We start from the raw sequence: 20,053 nt of genomic DNA, 5'->3' as shown, positions 1-20,053 counted from the left end.
TGAAAGCTTTGTCATGAAACAGCACTAAATCAGTTGCTGTCCTTCTGATTCTAGATCTTCTATTTCCTATCTGTAAATACTTCCTCCACCAAAGACTGAGCTCCTAAAAGTCATCATTGGGAGTTGGAATTAACTTCTTCCACACTCCTGTTAACATTGATATTTTGACCTTCTCCCATGAATCACAATTATTCTTAACAGTATCTAGAATGATGAATCCATTCCAGAATGTTTTTAAATTGCTTTGCCCATTTCATCATAGGCATCACATGACAGCTATAGCCTTATGAACTGTGTTTCTTAGCAATAAGACTTGATGATAAAAATTAATCCTTGATCCACTGGCTTCCAAATTAATGTTTACTGGCAGCCACAAAAACATTAAATCTCATTGTTTATCAGAGATCTTGGGTGACCAGGCGCATTGCCAATGAGCAGCAGGAGTTTGAAAGGAATCTTTCTTTCTTTCTTTCTCTTTCTTTCCCTCCCTTCCTTCCTTCCTTCCTTCCTTCCTTCCTTCCTTCCTTCCTTCCTTCCTTCCTTCCTTTTTCCTTTCTTCCTTCCTTCCTTCCTTTTTCCTTTCTTCCTTCCTTCCTTTCTTTTTCCTTTCTTCCTTTCTCTTTCTCTTTCTTTTTTAAGATTTATTTATTTGAAAGGAAGAGTTAAAGAGAAAGGGAGAGGGTGAGTCTTCCATCCTCTTGTTCACTCCCCAAATGGCTGCGTGGCCAGGACTAGGCCAAGCTGAAGCCAGGAGTCAGGAGCTTCATCTGGATCTCCCAAGTGGTTGTAGGGGCCCAAACACTTGGGCCATTTTCTGCTGCTTTCCCAGGCATATTGGCAGAAGTGGAGCAGCCAGGACTTGAGCTGGTGCTGATATGGGATGCCATGCTACCCAACAAGGCCAACCCTAGGAATCTATTTTTTCTGATCTGCAGGTCTCAATAGTGGTCTTGCTGGGGCTGGAGCTGTGGTGTAGTGGGTAAAGCTACTGCTTGTGATGCCAGCGTCCCATACAGCACCAATTCTTGTCCTGGCTGGTCCATTCCTGATTCAACTCCCAGTAAATGGCCTGGGAATAGCAGTGGAAGATAATCCAAATGTTTGGGCCCCTGCACCCATGTGGGAGATGTGAAAGAAGCTCCTAACTTCTGGCTTTGGCCTCATTCAGCCCTGGTCATTGGGGTTACTTGGGGAGTGAACCAGCACATGGAAGATCTCTCTTTCTCTATCTGTGTCTGTAACTCTGACTTTCAAATAAAAATAAATCTTTTTTTTTAAATAGTGGGCTTGCTTAAATAGTTTTATTGTTTTAGCTCATCTGTTTACATGTTTTATCTACTTTGAGTTAATTTCTGTATGTGGTACTAGGTAGTAGGCCAACTTCATCATTTTGTATAAAGATACCCGCTTCTTCCAGCACCAGTTTTTGAAAAGACTGTTCCTTCTCTGCTGAATAGTCTTGACAGCTTTGTCAAAAAATGTATCTCTATGGATTTTGACAGAACATGAATGGTGGTTAAAGATGAGCTTATCTGGCTGACATGGGACTGGGAGGCCACAGCTCAGCTTGCATCTGCACTACAATGACTATAAATGTTACAATAAGCAAATTACTCTAATAGTACTTATTTATTTTTACTCTATTTAACAACTATGTGAAACACATTCTTTCTTTAGATTATGCAAATTTAACTGTCTATACTGGGTTGGACATTGTGTCATATTATTGAGGAATCTTCTTTAATGATGTCTTATAAGCAAATTTTCTTTTTAAATTGTAATATATTTGAACTTATATGGCTATGGGAAAGATCTGACAGCTTCAAAAATGGTAATCATTAAGTGTAAACTAATAGAGTTGAGAAACATTAAAGATGAATTTTTGTAGAGGAGGAAACCAACATATAGAGAAATGATTAACTTCCACAGGTCATAAAACTTTTGAGCAGTAGATGCACTGTGTCAGTTAAAGAGAAAGTTTTATTTTCCTTGCTAAAAGTATTTCTGCCATGTACCTCTCCTCCTACAGTACTCAAAGATCTAACTTGGCCATGGAAAACCCTCTAACTCAAGAATGTTTCCATCCTTGGATCCTTTCCTCTCTTGTATAAAAGGAATTCTGGAGGGAGAGAAGTGGTCCACATGGTCATAAAACACTTCTGAACTTTGGCTTTTTCTGCAACCTTCCCACAGGTCCAAATAAGGGGAGACTTTAAGTGGATGAAGCACTGGTAAGGGACACGCTGGTTAGGCAGGTCTTTTCCTACGTCGTGCCTCTCCCAGGCCTGGGAGAGTCAACTGAAAACCAATCAATATATGTTTCATTTTTGTTTTCTGTATAAATAGTTGTCTTATCTGAAATGACCTTTTTCCAAGAGCTAATGACCATAAATTTTTGCAGCTGGACACGTTTAGAAATACCTCTTAGCTATTTTTGTTGATTTATTTTCTTTGTCCAGCTTTGGGCATGGAAACAAGCAGCCCTGATCTTAGATTCTCTACCTCTAATGAGTTAACTTCAGGGGAAATAATATCTTTCCTATGGCAAAGGCTCTATATGGGATCCCAAGGAGTTACAGCTCAGCCCAGGAAAAATTACTGTATCTTCGAGATTCATCTTCAATTCTCTTTAGTTTAACTTTTTCTGCATTTTTTGCATTTCCTCCAAGTCTGTTTTGAAATATTTTCATCTTACATACCTGCCTGAAACTTCCATTTCTAATAATGTGGTGGCTATCAAGTGGCTACAAAGAAGGCAAATGTCATTTTCTATGTAGCTTCAATGGAAAAAAAATATGTAATATGTATTCAATTATAGCATACAAAATTTATGTATGTATTTGGATGAAGTTTAGATACTTTCTCAAAAAGAGGAAAATGAGCTGGCAATTCTTGATGACCTTCTGCATGCTGGATTTATCTCATTTAATTATCAGATCAGCCCTGTACATAAGAGATTATTATTTCCATTTGAGAATGAAGAATATGAATATCAACAAGGTCAAATAACTTGTCTAAAGACACACAGCTAATAAAAATGTACAACAAGAGTTACAAGTTGCTCTTATAGCTAGAAATCATACTCTTTTTTTTTAAATGCCATAATAACTTTAGGGACTAAGCAATTAATGGCTTAAGGAAAAAACGTATAATTATGGCATTTGGTCTAAAATAAAAATAAATGAATGCATTTTTGTCTCCCTCCATAATCACTGGATTCCTAATTGCTGGGGTAGAGGAAAGGAAGCATGAATGGAGCACTAGAGAAAATCATTACCTCTGTCTCTCCTTCCCGTTCTAGAGCAATGTTGTTACCTGTCTCTGGAGCTCCATTCTCCAGGCAACAATATAATTTTCTGAGTCTAATGTCAAAAAATGATTCTGGGCCGGCGCCGCTGCTCAATAGGCTAATCCTCTGCCTGTGGCTCCGGCACACTGAGTTCTAGTCCCTGTCAGGGCAGCAGATTCTGTCCCGGTTGCCACTCTTCCAGTCCAGCTCTCTGCTGTGGCCCGGGAAGGCAGTGGAGGATGGCCCAAGTCCTTGGGTGCCTGCACCCACATGGGAGACCAGGAGAAGCACCTGGCTCCTGCCTTCGGATCGGTGCAGCGCGCCGGCCGCAGCAGCCATTGGAGGGTGAACCAACGGCAAGGGAAGATCTTTCTGTCTCTCTCTCTCTCTCACTGTCCACTCTGCCTGTCAAAAAAATAAATAAATAAAAATGATTCTGAGAAAAGAATGTGATAATTTAACCCTGGAACATAAAAGTAAGCAATAAAGCAATCAGAATTATCTGACTTATAGGCAGGGCTAAAATTAGATGAAATTTAGAAATAAAAATAGAAATTTTTTTTTCTTCCGAACTCTTTAGCATTATTTTGTGCTTTCCCCTTTTGTAAAATATTGATTCATTTTCTGTACCACATGCTGTCTCTATTGAAAGTAATATTTATTAGTGTTCAGAGGTGATTCATTACATTTAATTCATTACTTTCCCCACAGTTATTCATATTTGAACAGTAGGTACATGATTAAAAATGAAATTCGATGGGTACAATTTCAGATATGGATCAGTAGGTATCAATTAATAGATCTCCATTGTCCCTGAAATTACACAATGCTTCTCTTATGAACCAGAGATGCAGTAGAGCTGATTTGATTCAGTTAACCCCCAGCAGGGCTGATTTCTCCCTTTATCAGAGGAGTGGCTGAAACCTGGAAAGGCAGGGGTGATTTATCCTCACCCCATATCTAGAAAGAGAGAGATGCATTAGAACCCAGTACTTCTGTCCAGAACTGCAGAACCAGAGGGCTGGCAAGGATCTTAGAGTTGTACCAGGCACACCCATCTTCCTTATGACCTCCTCACCAAATAGCTTTCAATTGGAAAGAACCTCTCCTCACCTCAGCCCAATGACTTTTCAGAGATTGCTGATCTGAGACCTGGTGCTGTGAACCACCCGGGACAATACACAAAAAGTCTAATCTTTTTCCTCTCTGAGCCCCTGGTCCTGACCTCCCTTTTCCAGGCTAAGTACTCCTCATTTCTTCAACAGTTGGTTGTGTGACGCTTTATACCCCTGCATCATCACAGTTTTGTGCTCCTGGATTTGCTTAGGAGGCCAATGCCTTATCCATTAGGCCACTGGGGCTTCTCTAATGTGCTCCTGGATTTGCTAAAGTTTTCCTCAAAATATGGTGCTTAGAACCAAACCTAGTACTCTATGAGGTGTGGCCTCACTCACTTATTCATTGAACAGACCTATATTTGAACAGTGTTTAACCTTTGGCCAGTACAAATTAAGAAGGGGATGCTTAGCTCTATTGCTTTGAGCACCAAACATTTTGTTTGCTGCCCAAGGTCAAATTTGTTCTGGTTTTGATGGGATTATGTTCAACTAGTGCTGTTGGTCATGTTGGTGTAGTCTGTGCCTTGTTCCCCACCAAGCTGCTTCTCTGTGTGAAGCTGGCCCTATTTGTGCACAAGTCCTTCCGGCTGCTCTGGGGTGTGTGCCTGCACAGGATCTTGTAAAACCTATTTGGGTTGTAATGGGAACACTTTTTCTCAGATCTTAGTCCAGCTTTTGTTTCTTCCTGATGCCAAAGTTGACATGGCCCCCAGTTGTCTCTGCAATAAAATCTAATCTCCAGGACATGGAGACTTCGGTCCATGCAGCATCAGTCAAGAGCCAACAAGGGGAGTTGTGTACTCACACTGTACAAAGATTCTTCCACAGCCCATGGAAAACTACCCATCCAGTTCTTCCCCAGCGCCATGGACTCTCATCCCTCCTCCCTCTCTTGTTCTTTCCTTGCAGTTTAACTGGCTCAGAGGCAAGAAAGGGAACAACCTAGTACCAGGCTAAAGTCAAAGCTGAAAAGACATTTCTGGAGTCTGAGTTCTAAAACTAGAACAGTGCAGAACTCTGAAATCCATACTTCTGATGTCTTCAGTAAGCCTTTTGTTGTTATTGTTGTTTAAAGATTCATTTATTTATTTGAGACACAGAGTTACATTGAGGGAGAGACAGAGAGAAAGGTCTTCCAACCACTGGTTCACTCTCCAATAGCCAGAGCCGGGCCAATCTGAAGCCAGGAGCTAGGAGCTTCTTCCAGGTCTCCCACATGGTTGCAGTGACCCAAGCACTTGGGCTATCTTCCACTGCTTCCCAGGCCATTAGCAAGGAGCTGGACTGGAAGTGGAGCAGCCAGCACTTGGACTGGTGCCCAAATGGGATGTGTGTCTTTCCTTGTCTACAACTTTCCCCCACCTCCTTTCTTTTCTCTCTTTACAGAATCCCTTCCACTGAAATGTCTTAATTGGATTTGCATTTTTATGGAGGGGCTTGTCTGTACATTTTATAGATTAAGGAAAATAAAAAATGCAAAGAAATCGTTTGTGAGTGTCCCACTGAGAACCTCGAACTTCTGCCTAAGCTTCCTTCATCAGTTCACCCTGCCATTTTGTTCCTTATACTGAAAGAGCAACTGAAGAATAGGTTGCAGCCTCTGTTAGTGCCTCGTGGCCCTACTTTGGTTCCGAAGTCTCTCATGCATGTACCTCCATCATGTTGGTTTCTCCCAGGAAGGGGGTGTGTGCCATCTAACTAGCGCTGTACGTGCATGGCATCCCCTCTGCACACCCACTCACTGTCCAAAAGTCACAGCAAGGCATGGAAAGTGCCTTGTTTGTTGAGTCTGCTCTTCCTTGGGGAAAAAAAATCATCAAGGATCTAAACATAAACAGATTCTCAGCATGGAGGCAGGGAAAGATTCCAAACTTGTCCAGGAGAGGATGCCATCTCTTCCCCACCTCCAGACACACACTGTGAAAATTGTCTGCATTCTTCTTGATATGGCAGGGGCTGGCGCTGTGGTGTAGTCTACTAAGCCACCACCTGTAGTGCTAGCATCCCATATGGGCACCAGTTCGTATCCCAGTTGCTCCTCTTCTGATCCAGCTCTCTGCTATGGCCTGGGAAAGCAGTAGAAGATGGCCCAAGTCCTTGGGCTCCTGCACCTGCGTGGTAGACCCGGAAGAAGCTACAGCTCCTGGCTTTGGATCAGCACAGCTCCAGCCATTGTGGCCATTTGGGGAGTGAGCCAGTGGGTAGAAGACCTTTCTCTCTGTCTCTCCCTCTCTCTGTCTGTAACTCTACCTCTCAAGTAAATAAATAAATTTTTAAAAGAAAGAAAGAAAAAGAGTGTGGCAGAGCTAACTCATTTCCATCATCCTTGTCTCTATATGCTGTTTAGCTCAAGTTGAAGTTTCTCTGGTTTGAACTGGAGTTCTAATTCCAGTTCTGTGTTTATTGCATGCAAATTTTAGTCAAAAACTGTATTGCTATAAGGCATATTTCTCCCTTACACACACACACACACAACCACCTCCACCCTCATCCATCTCTACACAGACACACACTTAAAAGGAAGTTTAATATTACTGATTTGGCAGAGGAAAGTGTAAATGTTGTGTCAGTAGGAAAACACATTTAATCCTGATAGATGAGTTGTTAGGGAAGGGTGACACTAATGGACAGACAAGAAATGGCACCTGCTGTTCCCAGAGATGCACAAACAAGGCTCTGTGGTTCCAGGCAGGTGAAATCTCCTTGGCAGCAGCCGAGGATGGAATTTTCTGTCTTCCACGGGGGCAGTCAAGGTGTGTGGTCACTCCAGATGGGCCTGGGTTGGAGACGGGTAATGAATGCTTTGGATTACACGGTTAGCAAAACACACAAGCCATTTAGGTCCCTTAAACTTTGAGTGAGGGATTTACTGGAATGAGTTGGGTTTCCTTGGACTAGAGAGTACCTTTTGATGATGTCAGAAGTTCCGAAAAGAGGATGCTTAGGAAGAAAGAATGAATATTTGAACATCTGTCCTCTGTAAAACAGAAAGAGCCAGACAAAGGGCACAAAGCAGAAACCAGTCTCAGTTCCTCCCTTCCTGGCTGGCACCTCCAGGTAGCTCTTTCTTGTCCTGGCAACCATGAGCCTGAGAGGCTAAGTAGGAAAACCAGCTGAAAAGATGCCAAGCAAGTGATTTATAACCTTGGACATTAGTGTTAAAAAAGATACTGGTGGGGCTGGTGCTGTGGCGTAGCAAGTAAAAGCACCTGCAGTGCCGGTATCCCGTATGGGTGCTGGTTCCAGTCTTGGCTTCTCCACTTCTGATCCAGCTCTCTGCTATGGCCTGAGAAGGCATTAGAAGATGGTCCAAGTCCTCGGGCCCCTGCACCTGCATGGGAGACCTGAAAGAAGCTCCCGTCTCCTGGCTTCGGATCAGGACAGCTCCTGCCATCGTGGCCATTTTGGGAGTGAACCAGCAGATGGAAGACCTTTCTCTCTCTCTGCCTCTGCCTCTCTGTACCTGTCTTTCAAATAAGTAAATACTTCTTTTAATAAAAAAGATACTGATGTCTGAGCCCTACTTTCAGAGATTATAGTACAATGATACTTCAAAAAGTTCAGGAATAAATGGAATTAGAAGGTAAGTTTTTTTTAATAAAAGATATATTTATTTGTGGGGAGCAACCCGGACTAGACTAAGTTACTGGAATTAAGACTTATTCTATGCATCTGCTCTCCCACAATATGGCGCTGGGAGAGAAGAAAACAGCTTCTACACAGCTGCCTCCAGTTCAGCCAATAAACTGTAGGACTTGCTCCTGATTGGAGGAGAGCAGCGTACTCGGCGTGTGGGCAGCCGAGTTGGGATTGGCAGAGGAGGACTATAAAGGAGGAGAGAGACGGCATGCACCAGGAACATCTAAGAGGAACATCTAAGGGGAACATCTAAGGGAACACCTGTGCAGCCCCCGAGAGAGCCGGCCGGCGGAGTGCCGCTCCCCTGCGGAAGTGGGGAGAGTGGCCCGGGGGAACCGCCCTTCCACGGAGGTGGAAGGGACAGTAGCCAACCCGGGAAGAACCAGCAGCAAACCCGGGGAGGGCCGAGCAGATGAAAGAACAGCGCAGGGTTTAGTGTCATTCCTCCACGAAGAGGGGGAGCGACATAATGGTGCCGTGACTCGGATATGAAGCCTAGGCAGGGTCTAGTGTCGTTCCTCCACGAAGAGGGGGAGCGACATTTATTTACTTTTTTTTTTCATTTGAAAGGCAGAAAGAGAGAGAGACAGACAGAGAGAGAGCAAGAGAGATCTTCCATTTGCTAGTTTACTTCCCAAATCAACCAGGTCTGGGACAAGCTGAAGCCCGGAACCAGGAACTCCATCCTGGTCTCCCACCTAAGTGGCGGGGCTCAAGTACTTGGAACATCTTCATTATCTTCCCTGGTGCATTTGAAGGAAGCTGGATCAGAAGTGGATCAACCAGGACTGGAACTGGTGCTCAGATAAGGGATATCAGTCAGTGTCACAAGCAGCTTATCCAACCGCATCACAGTGCTGGACCCTGATTAGTTTATTGTAATGCAAAAAAAAAAAAGCATCCATGCTTTGTTTTCTCATAATACACATTTTCATGAATTTTTTGAAGATCCCTTGAGTGCATGTATTTCAGAAAAAAAGTTTCTCACCAACATAAGCTCATCTTTCAATTCTCTTTTCCATGAACTTTTCCAAGTACTCAACTGGTGTTAAGTAGGGCTGGGTCTTCTTCTGTTTTTCTGTGATTTTAATTAAGATTCCTGTGGTTTTTAATGTCATTTTTAAGCATCATCCTTCAAATGCCCCCTGAGAATGTAGGCTCAACTAGTGTTAGAGACTAAATACTGTTGAACTTCCACCTTTAAGAGAGCAAAGTCAGCATTCATTTCCCACACAACAACATGGATTTCTAGGCTTTAAAGAAATTATCTGTGAGTATCTTAGAGACTTCCTCAGTGAGAAAATGGGACTTTTCTCTGGGTGTGCCTTTCTCCCCTACCCCAACACCTCCCCAGTGAGGGCTCTCCTGGTGATGGGACTGGAAGCAGATGGTGCCCGCCCAGTTAGAAGAGGCCACATGGGGAATCCATCCTAAGTCTCTATCCTAAACCCCAAACAGAACCCACAACAAGCTCAAGAAGTGAGTCCAGGCTGCATCTGGAGCTTCACGGAGGCGAGGGCAAAGTGGGGGGGGGGGGCATGCAATGGAAACCAGGATTCTTCTCATTTCCCTGGATGACTTTAGATAAGCCTTTGCATGGGGCGGGCAGTCTGGGAAAGTTTGCATGAATTCCAAGTCTATGGCTAAACTCGGAGCTCGTCCTGTTCCAGAACTACTGTTGCTGCCCTTTCTCTTGGGCAGTAAATAACTCTTGGCTTTGAAAAACATGCCCCGGTGACACGCTCACGGTGGCCAGGAGAGGCGCAGAGTCTGGATTCTGTGTGCAGAACTGAGAGCTCTGGGCTAAGTCTCAGCCTCTTGACACAGATTTACTCATGGCAGCACATGGTGGTAACCACAATCCTGAGAGGGACCCCGGGCAGGGATCCTGTGTCTCCCGCTGGATGCTGTGGCGCAAGGGCTCACAGCTGCGGGCCTCGATGGTCATCACCTTACACCCAAAGGAACTTCATTGCCTGAGGTTCCTCCTGCTGTCCAGAGGCAGCTGATGCTGGGATACAAAATCCCAGCCCTCTTCCCTTCATGAGAGACATGCCAGCTTTGAAGGTTCTTAAGGTATTGGGTGAGATGTCAGTTGCCGGTGCACATGGGTCGGCTTCTCCCTCTCAACCCTGCCCACTGTACTACTTGTCCCATATATCTCAAGCCCATTCTCAACTAAAATTCAGCATATAAAGCCCAACACAGGGTCTGTCTCCAGAGTACTTGAGCTAAGTGGCTTTCTCCTCCTTGCCTCTGGTCCCTCCCAGATCACCTTCACTGTGCGTGATATTAGCATCACTCTAGAAAACCAATTTGCTTTGTGATTAGAACGAAAACACTTTTGTTAGGTATGTGTTTCTCATATCTATGTCCCCTTCTAGAACCATGGCTTTCCTGAGGAGGCCCGAGGAGGACCAACAGGATCACCAGGGACAAAATCACAGTGGCTCTAGAAACTGACACCTAGAGACAGATGGAAAGTGAATTCCAAATCCCACAAGCTTGTGGTCTGCTAAGGGGAGTCGCTGGAGGAAGAAGGGTGTGAGATTAGCAGAGATATTGAGGGAAAATTGGAAAAGGGACAAAAAAGATGCAGAGGCTGACTTTGTTAGAGATGAGAGATTTGTGTTTAACGTCCTGGTTTAATTACTTTTAAATGGTTTGCCAAAAACAAAATCCACATCTGCTAGTTTGGTGCCTGAGCCTTTGTAATGTGAGAGCCAATGGCTTGCTGGGGAGGGAAGGATGGCTCTAGGTTTGTGCAAAGAGTTAAATCTCATGATATGAGCAGGCTGCAAGAAACCCCACCTGTGTGTACAATGTACTTAAAGGATTAGCGCAAACTTTGCAATTATGATCTGTTTTACCTACAATAAGCACTTTACTCTTTAAGCTTCTATTTCCTTGAAGGAGGGGGAAGAAAAGCATCAATTCTCTCGGGTAATCAAGTGCTTTTGCTTGTGGGATTTAGTGAAGGTTAAATGCAGGCAGATGACAGACATGTGAGTTGTATGTTTAACTTTAACATTAGTAAAACCTATTTCCCATACTGGGATTCCAAGTCAAAGAGTTCCCCTGCACGAAGTTGTGGACTCCGGGTGCAGGTGACGTTTGCAGAGATGCAGGAGTGTGAGGGCCAGGGGCGCTGTCCTGTGAGGGGCTGGTAGAACACAGAAGGGGGATGTTCAAAGAAGCATTGCTGGGGTCTCCATGTTCCCTTCAGGATCTTCAAGAAATGTAAGTAAATACCATCATTACTGATGGTCTCTATTCAAACAAATGGTATCCTGGGGTTGAAGCAGAAAAAAGAAATGTCTTTCTCTTCTTTAAATCAGGAACTGAGGACACTGTGTATATAAAAGAACCACCACTGGTGACCACCAAAGCTGTTTCTTGGGGTTCTGTGGTTCCCAAATGCTTTTCAGGCAGTGGAAGGTGAGAGAATATGGTAATCAGAAATAAGTAAATAAGTAATACATGGTAAACAGGACACTGCACATCACACACAGATATGTCTAATATAGACATAGACTTTATTTTAAAAACACCCATTTGCTGCAAAAAAATTCATAGAAAAATAAAGTTTGATTGGAGTGCTTTACTAAAATTCAAGTCACAGACTTTTGTGTTACAGATTGGAGCAGGGTTTATTACACATGTGGAGAACTCAAACTGACTGATTCAACAGGATAGACACAGGCTGCTTGGCACAATGGTCCAGGGCGCTGTCCAGGCTACCTGTCGGGTTCTGGCAGACTAGCTTTTCAAATGATCTTTCACCAGTTCACATATGCACAGATAGCTAACTCCAGTAGGAAAAATGCAAGATGGATTCACAAGCCAAACAATTTTAAACAGAGGCTTTTTGTTTTTGCAATACAACATACATCATTGTAAAATGCCTAATCCTTGCACAACTGCATGTTGAAAAGAATTATATTCAGAGGGTGGGGAGTGAAAAAGTCCTGAGTAAGGAGGAAGCACTAAATGCTCATCTTAAAAGTCATGTGAGAAGGAGAAAGCGATTCAGGCTAGTTCACCTTTGGAGCAGTCAGTCCTGAGGTGGGGGCAGCAGCATCTAATAGCGGTATTTCAACATGGAGCCCAAAACATAGAGAATGGGGAAAACGGGACACCCTTTTACAAACTTCACATAGGCAGTTTTGCCAGATAGTGAACTGGCTCTTTTAACAGGAGGAAATTGAAAGCATTCTCACAAAACAGAATTAGGTAGAATTAGGCCTTGGGGTTCCTTGTTAGTAAAGTTTTGTTTTCTGGGAATCCCCTCTACCAGGTCACATGAGCTACTAAGACAGACACAGAAGGACAACCAAACTTCTTTTGTTCTCAGCTCACCCTCTCTGAAGTCACTAGGTATCCTATGTGGAGGACCCATTACAGGCATTAAACACAGTCCCCAAAGTATTTGGAGAGTTTGTTTATCTGGAAACTGAGGCCATCATAATGTTGTGTTCTGAAAAGTTTCCTTGTTCTCAGCCTCTTCCTGCCAAGTGCTATCAGCCCCCTTTGCTTGCTCAGTGGACTGGGCTTCCAAAGATCTGGGCTGCCTTCTCTCCCACGGCCTGCCCACGAGCCTCCATGTCCACTAGACAACTGGAGAAGACCAGCTCCTCAGCCCTTCATTTTGCACTGTGTTCTTCCATGTGAAAACCCAGTACCTGGCTGGCGCTGCAGCTCAATAGGCTAATCCTCCGCCTGTGGCACCGGCACCCCAGGTTCTAGTCCCGGTTGGGGCACCGGATTCTGTCCTGGTTGTCTCTCTTCCAGGCCAGCTCTCTGCTATGGCCCAGGAGTGCAGTGGAGGATGGCCCAAGTGCTTGGGCCCTGCACCCCATGGGAGACCAGGAGAAGCACCTGGCTCCTGGCTTCGGATCAGCGCGGTGTGCCGGCCACGGCGGCCATTGGAGGGTGAACCAACAGCAAAAGGAAGACCTTTCTCTCTGTCTCTCTCTCTCTCACTGTCCACTCTGCCTGTCAAAAGAAAGAAAGAAAGAAAGAAAGAAAGAAAGAAAGAAAGAAAGAAAGAAAAGAAAAGAAAAGAAAACCCAGTACCCCTACCTCCTCTGCCTGCAGGGGGCCCCAAGGGTTCTCAGACTTTGAATTGTGGCATCAGAGTCACCAGAAAGTCCTATAAAAGCAGCAGTGACCTGCTTGGGCAGTCGAGTCTTTAAATAGATTTTGGGATTTAATGATGTTACTTTTTTAAGGAAAGAAGTAAGAGTTTCCAGATTAAGAAATGCATGCCTTTTTGTCTGTTTAGAAGCTGCCTCTTCCTACTTATTTTTTAAGTTAAGACAGATAAAGCTTTGAGAAAAAAAACAATGATGACAACAACAATGACAAAATCTCAGGCTGAATGAGGAAGGTGTAGGTTAGGTATAGCCAGAACAAAAGTGTAGATTGAAAAAAAGGCCTATAGTGAGTGATAACTACATAAGAAGGGGAGAAAGACAGTACCTTATAGTAAAGAATGGTGTCATCTGTCATGTTATAGTACAAATTGTGGCATGAAGACCTCAGGAAAATTCTGATTCTAATTTCCCTGGTCCAGCATATAAAGGTTGAAAAGAACTCTTTCCACCATGCTAATAAAAATGCACTGGTCCCAAGAGCATCCTGGGGTCACTGCCTAGGGAAATGCAGAGAATCTTCTGGCATGGCCTTGCCCTTGCAGTTGAGTTTTGTTTACACAGCTTGTCTTAAAACCACAGCAAATGCCACCCTATGAATACTAAAAGTAGCATACAATTTAAAAGGAATAAGAAGAAGCTGCTACTTTTGTTTCCTCCTTCATATTTCCATGTCCCATGCCAATCACCGTGAGTGCAAGGTGTTTCTCTCTGGGACCTTCTCTCACAGGGACAGAACATAACCTTGGCCATGACCCAAGGCTAATGAAAGGCTTTTGAACTTAGGTTTAATTCAGCAGACAACATCCTCATCAGCGCTTTCCTTTTTCTCTGCTGGTTTGCTTTTTCAGAGTCAGTGACCAGTGCCACAAGAAGAGGGAGTTGTAGCAACAGAATCCCCAGGAGTGATGCTGGCACCACAACCAAAATGATACAAAGTGCTGGAAACAGCACTTGACTTTCTGTCTCCCCTAAAAGCAACAACTTACACTATGCACTGCAGGAACTACTTAGATATTAAAATATTTACTGCCCTAGTTTTTTATGGGTCCACCAGTGAAGAATCTGGGATTTGCACACAAACCTCCAATGGTTTTGATCTGCATCCCTCTTGCTCCCCAATGTTCCCTGATCTTGGTCCCTTTTGCTTTCCAGAGAGAAACCGTGGGGAAGGCAGTTTTGGATCACACAGCATTGTCATCTGAGCTGACTTTACCAGAAAGCAGGGCTCCAGCTGCCCAGGCAGTAAAGGTAGGGATAGCACGGGTAGCTGCTGTACATGGAGACCAGGGAGGCCCGGGAGAAGCCCTCCTCTTTCAGGGCTGGCAGGGGCGAATGTTTCTCCAGCTCCCCCAGGTCCGAGGTGAGCTGCTTTCGCTTAGTCTTATAGCGTCTGTTCTGGAACCAAATTTTCACTTGGGTCTCTGTGAGCTTGAGGTTCTTGGCCAGGTGCGCTCTCTCAGGGGCTGACAGGTACTTCTGATGGCTGAACTTCCTCTCCAACTCAATGACCTGAGTGTGGGAGAAGGCGGCTCGCGAGCGTTTCTGCGGCTGCTTGGCAGTTTGGGGAAGGCTCGGTAAGGTGCCTGCTGCGTCCTCGCAGTCCAGCACATACGTCTCAAAGTGCCTGGCTGGAAGAAGGAGGGACGGGAAGGAAAAGTTACATGTTAGCGGGAAGAGAACAGAAGTCAACCCACCCTTATCTCCTGGGTGTGAACAAACAGCCCTCTGTTATCTCTGATACATTGCACTTTTTTCACATGACCAAGGATCTCTCCAGAGGGAGGAAGGAGTAAGTCTGTCTATTATGCATTAGTTTTTTTTTTTTTTAAGATTTTATTTATTTAGTTGAAAGTCAGAGTCAAGAGAGAGAGAGAGAGAGATAGAGATCCATCTTCTATCCACGGGTTCACTCCCCAGATGACTGCAACAGTCAGCACTGGGCCAGGCTGAAGCCAGAAGCCAGGAGCTTCTTCCGGGTCTCCCACATGGGTGCAGGGGCCCAAGCGCTTGGGCCCTCTTCCGCTGCTTTCCCAGGTGCATTAGCAGGGAGCTGGATCGCAAGTGCAGAAGCCAGGATTTGAACCTGCAGAGCTTTACTCTCTAGGCCACAGCACTGGCCCTCTGCATTGGTTTTCTAATAATCAGCAAGGACCCACAGAGAGAGAGGTGGTTGATCTTTATAAAATTAAATGGGGGAGGGGGCGATGACACCCAGGAAAATGGTACTCAAAGGCATCCGGTGCTTCCAGGAGGGCTGGTGAGAAAGACCCGCTACGTTCGGTCTCTGGCTTCGCTTCTCCTTTCTCTGCATTTGGAACTAGGTTGCCCCACCAGGAGTGAGGGGATCTACGCCCGGTTCGGCGCAGGCAGCGTCCGGGTTTCACCGCCCAGGTGCACACTACGTGCATGACGGCTGTGCAGCCCCGAGGAGCCGAGGGCGCCGGGCCACCCGCGTCAAAATCGGGCGCTGCCCTGCGTCAGGGCTCGCGGTGAATCCCCCAGGCGCGCCCGTGGCTAGGGGTGGCGGGGACGCCGGGGTCCCTTCGCCTGTCGCCGCGAGGGTCCGCATCTCTGCATTCTGACCTCGGCTAGGTTCGCCAGGCCCGCTTACCCTCGGGGCCGATCTGCCAGCTCAGCCCAGCCCAGCTGGGCCTCCCTTGCTTACCTGGCGCGGTCTCCGCCAGCGTCTCGGCCTCCCCCAGCGTGGCTCCGGGCCCAGCGTTCGGTCCTTCCTCCAGTGCCCCTGCGCGGCCTCTCTCTCCAGCGGGCTCCGGCCCGGGGTCCCGCCTAGGGTCGGGCTGGCGCGGGGGCTGCGGGCTGCAGGTGTGGCCGCCGCGCCGCTCTGCGCGGTCCCGCAGGATGTCCTGGATGAGGAAGGAGGTGAGCGGTTTGGGCTGGGTTGGCGGTGCAGCCCGGGGGCTGCAGCCGGCCGCCTCTGCCTCCCCCGGCCGCTGCTCGCAAGCCCTGAGCATCCCCGCTGCTCGGCTCAGGCCCCAGCCGCGCTCGGCTCAGGCCCCAGCCGCCCGCGCCTCGCCCGCACCACTTTCACTTTCCGCCGCCCGGCGCGCACTTATAGCCCCGAGGGGGGGCGCGCGCGCCGCCTTCCCATTGGCCGCGGGAACCGGACGGCGCCTCCGATTGGCCGCCTGGCGCTCCAGGTGACCTGGCAGAAAAGGCGAGTCCTTCGCACTGTCCAGCTCCGCTCTGCCCTGGGGGATTCTTTCCCCGGTTCCCGCCTTTCCTTCCCTGGCTTGCCCCCAACCCCGTCCTAAGCCATTTTGTAAGGCAGGGGGCGAAAAACCCAAGCGGGTCTCTTCGGCCCCAAGCCACCCACTATGGAAGTCGAGATGCTTTTCGGGAATGGTGATGCCGAGGACACACGAGGCTGTCATGGTGTCTTACCAACAGACAGGCGAGTCCGTGGTACCGCTCCCACCTGTTTACAGGTGAGAATTCTGGGTGCCCCGCGACCAGGAGCGAGCGGTGGCAAAGCCAGGTACGCCGGATCCAAGGCTTTCCAACAGGCATGGCAGTCAGGGGCATGCCTGACCCCAGACTGAACTCCGCTGGACCTCATCGGTGCAAGTGACAGGGAACAGTGACGATGGAGGCCCTCCGTTAAGTTGGATCCCGCTGAATACCGCACTGTGGTCGTGTACGAGAATGTTCTTAGGAGATAAACGCTGACGTGTGCAGTGGGTAACCTACCTTCACGTGCCCCAGGAGCAATGTCAGAGACTGGCGGATGGCGCCCACAGGATGGAGGTAATGGGCTACAGTGTTCACAACAGGTGACTCTAGAAAAGCAGTGTGCTGGTGTTCTTTTACACTACTCTTATGCAACTTTTGTGTCTGCCCTAGTCTAATTCCATTCTATTGGAAACATCTCGGAAGGATAGTATGTTGTGTGTCTGGGGAGAAAGAAAAGGGATTGAATGGGATGTTGTGGGTAAGGCCAAAGAGAACCACCCTGTGCATGGGAAGGTCTTCGGCACTGCTAGTTTTCTTTGCTTGTCTTTTCTAGATCTCTTTTCACTTAAACATTCTTTAAATAGTTTATTTTGAAATGCACAAGAAATTGCAAAAAAAATAAAAATGACTCCAGTGTTCCCCAACAATGACATCTTACATATTTTTAAAAATCAGGATATTGACATCCGTGCAACTAACGTTCACTAGACTACACGTTTCATTTTATTTTCACTGTTTTAAAATCTGTACTTGTGTGTGCATGTGTGAGAGAGAGAAGTTTTCTGCAATGTATCACATGCATAGATTCATGTAACTGCCATAATCAAGACACACAATTGTTTCATAACCACAAGAGAACTCCATTGTGCTACCTCTTTGTATTTGCATTCCTAAGCCCCTACTTTCCATTTCTGTTCCCTGACAACCACTAGTATCTTTTCCATCTCTAGAGTTATATCATTCTGTGGATGTTATATGAATGGAACATATATCCCACAGTATGGAACCTCTGGAGGTTGGCTGTTTTCCCACCAAGCATAACGCTCCTGAGGTCCATTTGGATGGCCGTGTGGATTAAAAGCCATGATTTCTTATTGCTGAGTAGTAAGATCCATGGATCTGGTAGCAGAGTGTGTCCTACGTTGAAGGATCCATGACTTGTTTTTTGCTGTTATGAGGGAAAGTGCAATGAACATTCAGGTACAGGTTTTTGCGTAATCATAGTTTTCATTTCTGTGGGATAACTGTCCAGGAGTACAATTACTGAGTCAAATGCGAGGTAGATGTTACTGTTGTATAAACTGCCAAACTGCTTTCCAGAGTGGTTGTGCGATTTTGCAATTCCACGGTAACGTATGAAAGTTTCAGTGTCCCCACATCCTTGCTAACATTTTGGTGCTATCACTATTTTTACTTTAGCCATTGATATCTTAGCTGGCTTTACTTCTAAATTTGCATTTCACAAATGGCTAAGGATATTGAACAAGGTCTTTCTTTCCATTGCTATCTTCTCTGTTGAAATATTCAAGACTTTGGGTTACATTATGATGGAATTTTCTGGATTTTTACTATTCAGTGTTGATAGTTCTTTATATATTCTTTATATAAGCCTTCTGGGGGTGTGCAATGTGGCACAGGCAGGTAAGCCACCATTTGGGTCGCCTGTGTCCTATAACAGTGCCAGCTCTGCTTCCAATCTAGCTTCCTGTTGATGCATTGTTGGAGGCAGCAGGTGATGGCCCAGTAATGGGGCTCTTGGCTTTGATCTGACCCAGACCTGGTAGTTGCCAGCATTTGGAATGTGAAGCAGCAAATAGAAAGTCTCTCTTTCTTTCTCTGTCTCTGTTGTTCTTTCCAGTAGATAAAAATAAACATTATTCATAAACCTTGTTGGAATGTGCTTTGCAGATATTTTCTACTAACCTGTGGCTGTGTTTCCATTCTTTTAACAGGATATTTCACAGCACAGAAGTTTTTAGTTTTTAGTGAAGTTCACTCTATTATTTTTTATTGTACACATATTATAATTTTTGTAATTTAAGAACTTTGTGCCTGACCTTAGTACTGAAAATACTCTTTTGTTATTTTCTGTTTTTAAAAACTTCTTTAAAGTTTTTTTATTTATTTGAAAGTCAGAGTTACAGAGAGGGAAAGACAGAGAGATAGATTGTCCATCTGCTGGTTCACTCCCCAGATGACCACAGCAGCTGGGGATGGGCAAGGCTGAAGCCAGGAGCCAAGAGCTACTTCCAGGTCTCCCAAATGTGTAGCAGGGGCCCAAGCACTTGGGCCATCTTCTGCAGCTTTTCCTAGGACATTAGAAGGGAGCTGAATCAGAAGCAAAGTGGCTGGGACACTAACTGGCACCCATATTGGGATGCTGACATTGGAAGTGGCAGTTTTTACCCACTGTGCAACAATGCTGACCACTCCTGTGTTATTTTCTAAAGTTGTTACACTTTTTTTTTAAATCTATAATCCATCCTGAATTAATTTTTGTGTATAGTGTGAGGTTTAGCTTAAAGTGGCTTCTTTTCATTTTAAAAATTTAGAGCTGGTTGTCACTTCAAATCAGTGGGGAAATATGCATTATTTAATAACTAGTGCCATCATTTAGAAAATGTAAACATTTTCTTACAACAAAATAAATCTCAGATGGATCAAAGATGTACAGCATAAAGAGGCACATGGAGAAAAAAAATTAACCACACTTATCATTAAAGAAATGCAAATCAAAGTCACATTGAGATATCCCTTTTCCATCTATCAAGTTGGTGAAAGTTAAAATAAAAAAGTGGATAATGACCAGAACAGCTGCTCTGGCACCAAGTTGGAGGTAGAGTAAATCAGTTTCACATATCTGGATGGCAACATGACAGTATCTGTCAAAATTAAAAACTAGGCATATCCTCTTCTCTTCTCTTCTCTTCTCTTCTCTTCTCTTCTCTTCTCTTCTCTTCTCTTCTCTTCTCTTCTCTTTTTTTATTAGACAGGCAGAGTTAGACAGTGAGAGAGAGAAACAGAGAGAAAGGTCTTCCTTCTTTTGGTTCACCCCCCAAATGGCCACTACAGTCAGCGCACTGCACTGATCCAAAGCCAGAAGCCAGGTGCTTCCTCCTGGTCTCCCATGAGGGTGCAGGGGCCCAAGCACTTGAGCCATCCTCCACTGCTGTCCCCGGGCCACAGCAGAGAGCTGTACTGGAAGAGGAGCAACCAGAACTAGAACCCAGCACTCATATGGGATGCTGGCGCCACAGGCTGAGGATTAACCAAGTGAGCCATGGCGCTGGCCCTAGGCGTATCTTTTGACATAGCTATTCAATGCTTAGAGATTTGCCCTAGGAACACACAAATACCCAATGTACTCACTGGGGAACATA

At 45.5% G+C, this 20,053-nt stretch overlaps 1 protein-coding gene across 1 annotated transcript; it reads right to left on the bottom strand.

Annotated features, from left to right (window-relative positions):
* Positions 1–11,559: 11,559 nt before the first annotated feature.
* Positions 11,560–16,251, bottom strand: NKX3-1 (NK3 homeobox 1). The gene is made up of 2 exons (XM_002709466.6): positions 15,868–16,251; positions 11,560–14,830 (listed from the first exon to the last, which is right to left on the bottom strand). Exons 1-2 carry the CDS (start codon positions 16,172–16,174, stop codon positions 14,412–14,414), a joined length of 726 nt encoding a protein of 241 aa, XP_002709512.2. The 5' UTR covers positions 16,175–16,251; the 3' UTR covers positions 11,560–14,411.
* Positions 16,252–20,053: the final 3,802 nt, after the last annotated feature.

The sequence above is a fragment of the Oryctolagus cuniculus genome, chromosome 2 (genome assembly GCF_051225735.1).
Source record: "Oryctolagus cuniculus isolate XC-2025 breed Fujian yellow rabbit chromosome 2, ASM5122573v1, whole genome shotgun sequence".
NCBI lineage: Eukaryota > Metazoa > Chordata > Mammalia > Lagomorpha > Leporidae > Oryctolagus > Oryctolagus cuniculus.
This window is presented reverse-complemented; position numbering and strand designations above follow the sequence as displayed.